This window comes from Sprattus sprattus (genome assembly GCF_963457725.1).
Source record: "Sprattus sprattus genome assembly, chromosome: 12".
In the NCBI taxonomy this organism is placed as follows: Eukaryota; Metazoa; Chordata; class Actinopteri; order Clupeiformes; family Clupeidae; genus Sprattus; species Sprattus sprattus.
In genome coordinates, this window is record NC_137910.1 from 20197110 (window position 1) to 20206410 (window position 9301).

The following is a 9301-nucleotide window of genomic DNA, read 5'->3' on the forward strand; positions in this document are numbered from 1 at the left end:
GTCATTGGGTGCGGATGGCCATCAGCTTCTCAAGCAAATGCTGGGATTGAGGAAGGCTACACTTCTGCCAAGTACCATTGAGGTCTGATGGAATTTGGCAGGAGACCGTCTGATGAAAGTCTGTCCCAAGTATACACTTGAGGTTTAACTTCAGACCTTCCTGATTGAACCAGGGTTCCAGGGCCATTGTTGAAGTGGACTAACCCCTGAAAATCATTCGGTGTAGTGCAGAAATGGCCAGCAGAGTTTCTCCTGTTAAAAAAAAAAAACAGAAACCAAAAAACAGCACAGTCAGCCGAGCTGGACAGCCCAGTGGAAAATGTAGTGCTGTCCGTTCTTGAACAAACACATTTACAGAGTGAAGCTACAACAGCTAGTTTCTAAATGCACTAATGACCTGAGGCGGAGGCCATCACCCAATTAAACGTGGGTTAACGAGGCCCGAGCTCGTTAAGAATTGCTTGTGTCGTTAAGCTTGCTGTATAGCGAGTAAGATCTAATTCTTGTTTAAAGCCACCTAATGGAGGATATATTACCTGAGCCTCATTTAACCAGAGGCCATAAAATGGCCGGCACTGCAATCAAAGACAACACTGACCTTCCCTTCCTTAACCAGGGATGCAGCATAGAGCAGACAGCCTGGAAAGCGAGTCGCAGGACTCCCCAGTAACTTCCCTGCAGGGCCTTCATATTCATCAGACCTTTCACTCTCAGAGCTTTCATATCTGAGGTCAGGGTTCCGGAGATAGATCCAACACATGTCAACTGCATGGTGGATATCCAAATGACTATCTGTGAGAAGAGAGGGGGTATGTAGACAGAGAAAAAAAAACAAAAAAAAAACAGAGGATATAGTCTTTGAATAGGAGGAACGAAGAGCCTGAAAAGCTCTTGAGCGTTTCCTGGGCATGAGAGCACTTGATAAGCCAAAAACAACTGCTCCATTCATCACTGACTTTCAGCTGTGGTGAGAAAATAGCCTCTTAACCGCACAATTATCCCTCATCACAGCATCTACACTTAAGGCTGTCAGTCACTCAGCTGCAGGGGGCCACAGATATGCACACACACACACACACGCATACACCACACACACACACTACATATAGGAGTAAACATGCACAAATAAAATCTCCATGCTTGTGCTTATGCACACAGGCACAGACACATGTTAAAGCTGATTAGACTGTGGTCTATAATGTTAGCTCTTCTAGCTCCTTCAAACCGGTAGTGTGCAGCTGCGCTGTGACGCAACAGGGTACATCTATATACGAGGAAGGGAATTGAATCATGCAAAGCACACTACTGAAAAACTACATGCACAAATGCACACATGCATACACAGACAGTCACAGACACACATGCACAAACACATTCAGTCCACATGAGTCAGACACACCGTTGAGCCACAGAGCTCCAAGTTAAACCTCAATTACTAACCACCATCAAAGAGCTGGGTTTGGCTCCCTCTGCTGATGGGGAAACAACAGTGGTGAGGACCTGTTTGTGAATCAGGTGGAGCGTGAGACACCTCAAAAACACAGCATACTCCCTGGTCCATCACGTCTCAAAAGCACATTCCTGAAGCATTGAGGCCAACAGACAGCATCCGGTTCTCTCTTCAGACCTAAAAACAACAACAAAAAAAAAAAACCTCTCCTACGTCTGTCTTTCTGACTCATGTTAAACTCTGAATGTGCGGTGGAGTTCTCTCATGCTTGCTTGTGAGAACATTGATACGTGCGAATGAGATTGAACAGGTTAGCTCGGCATTTTAAGCTTTCCTGCTTAGCCTCGTTCTGTTTGTTGTCCAAACCTCGGGAGGATCCCCTTTTCTTTTTTTATGACAGTGACTTAGATAAACTTTTACTGGCCTTAATTCAGGAATACACAAATAATACATATTCTTTTGATGTTGACAGAAGTGAAACATCATCAGTCAAGTCATAATGCTCATTCTCTCCACTAAGAAGGACAGAGGCAACCCCTATGGGTCAAAAGTGGCATTACTGCACAGCCTCTAACAACAGCCTGGTATGCTACTGATGTGGTACTAAAATCTGATAACTAAGTTAACATTCAAGGCAATAAAGAGTGTATTTGTCTCACTTTTGAAGCCACCAAAAAAGCTTTCAAACTCATGAAAAACTTTGGTTACAAAAATCAGCACATTGCCATTTTATTGACAAATATGTTTGCATTACATTTTCATATACTCTGAAATACCGAAATATCCAAATTCTTTTTATAATTTCATCAGTACAAAAGAAAACAAAATCTAATACTAAAATGTTAATTTATTTTCATAACAGCATCAAATAAAATATGATAATTAATCTGAAACACTGACGTCATAAAAAAGCATTGATGTATATATTTACTGTAAGTTGTATAAAACTGCATTTCTGAGGAATATCCATTTCTTTTTTTTAAAAATAAGTCACAATCATTTTAAAGATACAGGTTTAATCTCTGACTGGTAAAAGCAACCGTGATTTACTGTCAATGAAAGGATGCCAAAATGTATATTATCTTTTAAATCAATCACATAATCGTAAGACAATATCCAATGATAACAAAAGATTAAGTCTGCTACAGTTTTTTCACAGCCAACAAGTGGACACATTAAATATACCTACTCAAATAAGCAGGCATTTCTTGCCTGGGTAACAGTGCTGTGTATTTATCATCATCATCATCATCATCATCATCATCATCATCATCATCATCATCATCATCACTATAGTCACAATTTATATAACTTTTATAATCATTATGAAAATCACTGTTGCATTCATTGCACTTATCTTTGTCATGATCACAGAAGCCAAATCCATTATAATCATCATCATCATCATCATCATCATCGTCAGCGTCAGCATTCATTTGTTTTCCTTTACGGTTCCTGTCAGTGATTTGGACAGGTAGTACAAATATCAACACCACTGTTTTTTGTCAGTAGTGGCAGCTGCATACAGAGCAGAGAGGCATATAAAAAATGTTGACATGTTCAGTTTGTTTGATCATTGAAATAAAAAGTAAATAAAACCAAGTCGTAAAAATTCACAACTGAAAAGGAAGAAAAAGAAGGAAGCTTCAGAATGAAACTACAGCTATGGAGAGAACGTCAAATGTGCGTGTTGGTGTGTACATGTAATTGTGTGTATTTCTATGTATGTTCATTAGAGTTTGGTCATTGGTATGTGAAGGTTGTTCCACGGCCCCATCCACAGCTCCTCGTCCTCTGACACCGTGTGGTCGCTCGGCGTCTTCGAGCAGTCCTTGCCGTCCTCACTGTCGACGGCTGTTTCTCGCTCCATCCCACAGCGCCCCCTGCCGTTCCTCTGCTGCATCGGCACTGACGACGGCGGCACCTTGTTTGGCACGTCAGCCTTGGAGCTGCCACAGCTGTCGTATCCCAACCCGTGACCCGAGCCCAGCGTGCTGTTGGAGAGCCCGATGTTCAGGTTGATTTGTGACGTGGTGTGGTCGGCAGTTCCGTTGAGCGGGAGCTGCTCCTCGTGTGTAATGCCCAGCTTGTCCATCTTTTTGAACTGCTTGGCCAGGCGTCCGGGCGAGCCCTGCTTGAAGTTGTTGGTGTGGGGGAGGGTGTGCACGTAGGGGTGGGGGGGGCGGCACGTGCGGATGATGGAGCCGTTCTGGGCGAGGTAGACGGAGCCGTTGAGGTTGCTGTGAGTGCTGTGGGTGCTGGTGGGGGTGGTGGTGGTGGAGGGGGTGGTGGTGGTTGTGGTCGGGTCTCGGTTGTTGCGCTGGACGTCCGGAGCGCTGTCGTCTCCGGTGGAGCTGGTGGTCTCGCCATCCAGGACCAGCTTGACACGTGTCCTCCGCCCAGGAGGCTAGACAGGGGAAGCACAAGCATTAAGATGAGCATGATGAGCATGAATTATTAATAGACATTATGGCCTACTTGGATGTAAAAATTAAGAAAGATTAAGAACTATTTTCATGTAAATGTACTCAAGTAACAGACATGCACACACACAGAGGTACTATTTTGAGACTCGACAGCCTGAGATCAGAAGGAACACACAGACGCTTCGGAAAGGCTTTGCTATTCACTACAGTAAAGCTGAGTTAATCAGCTCTCTCACAGTAAGAGATAGAAGCCTGAAGATGAAAACAGGTTTCAGTCTAGGAAAACCAAAAGGTTTAAGCAAAAAGAGAGAGAGAAGGGTGTTATAAAAAAGACAGTTGTCTACACAAGAGAAGTTGAAGAAGTTGTTTCTGCTTTACAGAGATGTATGAGGATAGAGGAGAAATTGTAAGACCAGAAGGATGCAGTCCATGCCTCAGTATGAGCAAACCAAACCAAACCAAACCAAACCACTCCAATCCTCTCCAAACCAAACTAAAGTTAAAGTCTTACTTCCAACCTTCTAGTTTTTCTCTTCATCAAAAGGCAGTGGTGTCACCTTCGGCCTCACTGTCCTCTGTTTTGTCTGAGGACAGTGCATCCTCGTCCACCTCAGTGATGGGTGACAGTCCTCCAAAGCCTTCCTCTGAGCTTGCCATGCTGGTTTCGGTGGCATAGGGACTTCCCGGGGGTGAATACACACTGGATCTTTGTGACACGCCACTGTCGCTAAGCTCGTCCGCCGACTCCTTACCCTCCTCTGCCTCTGTCCCTTCATCCTCCTCATCCTCTTCATCCTCTTCCTCCTCCTCCACGCCCTCCTCATCAAGGGGCTCCTGGGAGCTGTGGGTGACAGCGGACTTGTGCGAGCGTCGGCTGGTGGAGCTCCCCTCGCTGATGGCAGAGCTGGCGTCAGAGACCAGGTCCTCGTCCTCGGTAGCCTCCGTCTCGGAGGCGCCCTCCATGGAGCTTCCGCCCGTGCCCGTGCCGCTCTCGCCCTCACTCTCCGAAACGCCTTTACTGCTGGCAACGGCACTGGACCTCACGGAGGAGCGGGCCGAGGACACCTGGGAGCCACCCTCGCTGCTCTCCGCGGCACTACCGCTCTCAGCAGCACTACCACTCTCAGCAGCACTGCCGCTACCACTACCACTGCCGCTACCGCTACCACTGGCACTCTCTGAGCCACTTGCATCACCACTTTCCCTGGCTGTGCCACTGCCCGGAGGTGTCCCAGACACGGTGCTTTTATCTTCGTCTTCGTCCTCCTCTTCCTCAGATCCTTCCTCTGAGCCCTTCTCTGTGTCTGACTCCTCCTCGGATCCCGACTCTTTCTCTGTGCCAGATTCTTTGTCAGTTCCTGACTCTTTTTCTGAGCTCGAAGCCTTCTCAGATCCCGACTCTTTCTCTGATTCGGACTCCTTTTCTGACTCTGACCCTTTCTCTGTGCCGGACTCTTTCTCTGATCCTGATCCTGATCCAGATCCAGATCCAGATCCAGATCCAGATCCTGATCCGGATCCAGATCCTGATCCTGATCCTGATCCAGATCCAGATCCTGATCCTGATCCTGATCCTGATCCTGAGCCAGATCCAGATCCAGATGCTTTCTCTGACTCCGACTCAGATCCTTTCTCTGTGCCGGACTCCTTTTCTGTTCCCGATTCCTTCTCGGATCCAGATTCCTTCTCGGATCCAGATTCCTTCTCGGACTTGGACTTGCTCTCCTCGTCTGACTCCCCAGGCTCCTCAGGCTCAGATTCCGAGTCCACTGTGCTCTCCAGGGCGTCATCTCGGTCCAGATCAACCTTGAGGTAATCCTTATCCTCTGAGGATTCTGCCACACTGCTCTTCTCGGATGCCTCCTCCTCGTCTTCATCTTCATCCTCCTCGTCTGATCCCCTCTTCTTCTTCTTCTTCTCCTTCTTCTTTTTGCGGTCTTCTACCTCGGAGCCGCTCCCACTGGCCTCAGGTTCGCTCACGCTGATGGACACCTTGGACTTCTTCTCGTCCTCCTCGCCCTCGGTGGCGCTCTTGCTGCTCTGGGACTTGCGTCTGGCCTTCAGCTTGGCCCCAATGCTGATGCGCTTCAGCGCGTTGCCCAGCCGGCTGCGGGCTGTGACTGGCTCGGGCTGCGGCTCCGTGCTAGGGCCCCCTGTCAGGCTCTCCTGGCTGCCGATGCGCCGTGCTGACGTCAGCCTGGCGTACTCCTTGCCAAACATGCCAAACACCTTGGCCTTCTTCCATGGAGAGGTAGTAGGAGTAGCGACTGCCTCGGCCTCAGGAGGAGCCGGCTCAGCCTCAGCCTCGGCGGGCTCCTCTTCCTCTTCCTCTTCCTCCTCCTCCTCCTCCGGTGGAAGGTCCCGGAAGCCCACCTGTCCTCTGCCACGGCCTCTCCCTCTCCCCCTCCCTCTTCCCCGGCCCTGTGGCAGTGACATCATTTCAATAACAAAGTACTTTCTGAGATATGGCACAGGATACTTTTATACTGAAGGCTGTCATGTTGAAGTTTACAATACGTCTCATAAGTAGGTTTTGATTAATTCATTTTCGACACAGACATGGCATGGCGTGTAAGCACAGCCACCCGAGATGTGCATCTTTCTAAAACATTAACACTAGCAGGAGCCTGAGGCTTATTATAGATTTCTCACTGAAGACTCGAAAGTGAACTTTTTTATCTGAGCCAGGATACTGAGGATACTGAACACAAGCTTTATGTCTTGACAGAAAAAGGGCTTCCACCCCGAACACAGTTTCTTACAGGGGCTGAAGCAAATTTGTATCGGGCTAAATTTGGAAGACTCTACTAAATTGTTCAGGTCATGATATAAGGTACTTGCCAGAAGCCTCATTTTGTTTTTAGATTTGATTAAATGGCCCACGCCAATAGCAATACATTGGCAAGCGTTACCACCTTTTATATGGAGAATGAGGTTAACTGTTGCTCTGCTTTGATGCACCGGCCTCACTACAGACCCACTCTATAACTTTGAACTAAGGAGCATCTGTACAATTAAAAAGACTCATATTCGTAATTGCTGAACTGAACCGAGACCTTCAAAAAAGGTGTGTCAGTGTGTTAATTTCACATGTATAATGATCATGACTGAACCAGTCTCATCCACACTGCAGCTGTGGAAATAACTTGATTATTACTGTTAGTTATTTAATCTGCATATAATTGTGTAATTATAACATATTTATAATGTAAATAATGTATATTGATTAAACTGATAATGTTGCAGTGGATGAGGTACCTCAAAGTAATAGCCATCATCCTCCATGATGACCTCCCCATACTCATCATACATACGGCCCGGAGGAAGGAGCTTCCTGCGACTGCCGTACTGAGGAATATCATAGCTGTTAGAGAGCCCATAGAGTGGGCAGGAAAGAAGAGAACAGAGTGAAGAGATCATTACAGAAACTTATTTATGGCCTGCCCTCAGTCGGGGAAGAATCTGCAACCATCAAAAATTATGAGTTAAATAAATACATCGATAAAAACTTTCTAAGGTGGCAAATAATCAGTGTGAATTCCATTCAGTGGACTTTCACTTGTTAATGAGTAATGTCTTTATTACTTAAGTTGTAACTGATGATAAGGTACAGACAACATGATGCTGACTCCTCACAGCAAACCCCAATAAAGCCGTCGGCCACTGGGTCGCAATAGTGTGTTTATTAAGATTGTGTGTGTGTGTACCAACCATGGGTGACTATACTGCACCTCGGATCAAACACAGCATCATTATTGCACGTTAAGAACATGTTTTGTTACCCCAGGAGATTACACGCGTCTGGGTGAGGAGCAGATTAAGGTCTTAGCCACCCTTAGCGCTGCAGTGTCGACGCTGGAAATAGATCATAGATGTCCACAGGTCCCTGACAGATCCCATAGCTCGCTAACAGTCTTAAATGCCACCACATGCTCTACTGGGTTCTCAGTTAGCACAAGGCCATTCCTAGAAACACATATCACAAGTTCTCACATTTGTAATAAATTATGGGGGAAGATTCATGTGAATATGTGTTTAGCTATGTCGTCTGAGGCCTTGATTGATCCTGGATTAATTCAGAGAGGCGGGGCAGTTGGTGCGAGGCAGACAGGAACAAATAGCCCAAGTGATTAACCCGCTTACAGCTCACTCATTTCCATCAAATAAACGGCACAATGCATGCATGCATCAGCAGTGGGCGGAACATGTATCTGCTCAGTGGTAGTTTAGGAGGTATGCGGATAATTGCCTTTGAGGGGATAATGGGGGATAATTACTACTGGGGATACAGAAGAACAAGGGAGGCAGAAAAGAAACGAGAGATAAACAGAGAGAGGGAGCTAGACATAGAGAGAAAGAGAGAGGGAGAGAGAGAGAGAGAAATAGAGAGGGAGAGAGATAGAGACATAGAGAGAGGAAGAGAGAGAGAAAGAGAGAGAGAGAGAGAATCCCTTCTTTCCTTCAGCTCTGACAAGTGCCTCAAATGCATCTTTAATTTATCATTATTAAACAGGAGCAGGATGCAAGTTCTTCTCATATGACAACACATAATGAGCCATCTCTGTGCCCCAAAGACTATCATCACCCTACACAACCTTGTCTAATGGGTCCACCTGGCTGATAAATGTAAGGCTAGCATCGCCTCAAAGCCCGTTGTCAGAGTGAGTGCGGTGGCATCTCTCTAGGGGGCAGCAAACACACACACATACATACACACAACACACACACACGTATGCGCCACAGTTCAGCACACAACATCCTGCCAGCATCTGTTCCTTCGTAACCTTGCCATCCAGATTTTCTATACACCATATGGAATGTGCTTACAACAGCCTGTTCACACACAAGCTAATCCCTCTTCCTTCCTCTCTCTCCGACTTTCTCTCTCTCTCTCTCTAGTTCTGTTCCCAAGCACATACCGTCTCCCACCCCTCTATCTGTCTCTATCTCTCTCTCTGTGTGTCTCTCTCTCTCTCTTCCTCTCTCTCTCTCGCTCTATCTCTTCCTCTCTCTCTCTCTCTCTCTCTCTCTCTCTTCGTCTCTCTACCCCTTTCTCAGCCTTTGTGTCCCTCACCAAGGGATTCATTTGCGGTACAGAATTCAATAGCTATGTCCCAACTAATTTCAAAAGAGAGGGATAAACACTAATAGATAACAAATTAACAAGGGATGAAGGGATAGAGACATCGACAGAGAGAGAGAGAGGGAGGGATGGAGGTTGGGAGGGGGGTCCTAAATACTGTGCAAACCTAATGCATTGGGCACAATTGATTAGTTCCTTGGGTTTTTGGTTGGGTCCCACAGGAGGCTTTGAAGAGTGGCAGAATCCTTTTGGAACGGCTTACAGTTAATGACTCCATTTAATCTCTCACTTAGTATGCTGTGTTCCTGAGAGACAGCGTGTCAAAGAGGGGACAGGTCTGCC

General features: G+C 46.5%; 2 protein-coding genes across 2 annotated transcripts in view; both read right to left on the reverse strand.

Annotated features, from left to right (window-relative positions):
* Positions 1 to 3182: 3182 nt before the first annotated feature.
* LOC308373013 (protocadherin-15-like) overlaps positions 3183 to 9301 on the reverse strand; it is a gene marked incomplete at both ends in the record, with an annotated part of 150871 nt that continues 144752 nt past the window's right edge. The window contains 2 exons of the mRNA XM_080848405.1: positions 3183 to 3857; positions 7135 to 7304. Of these exons, the coding sequence (XP_080704531.1) occupies positions 3183 to 3857; positions 7135 to 7304 (845 nt within the window). The remainder of the gene's footprint in view (positions 3858 to 7134; positions 7305 to 9301) is intronic.
* On the reverse strand, positions 4414 to 6312 carry LOC308373692 (uncharacterized protein; the record flags this gene model as incomplete). Its single annotated transcript, XM_080849297.1, has 2 exons — positions 4414 to 4555; positions 4736 to 6312. 2 exons carry the CDS (start codon positions 6310 to 6312, stop codon positions 4414 to 4416), a joined length of 1719 nt encoding a protein of 572 aa, XP_080705423.1.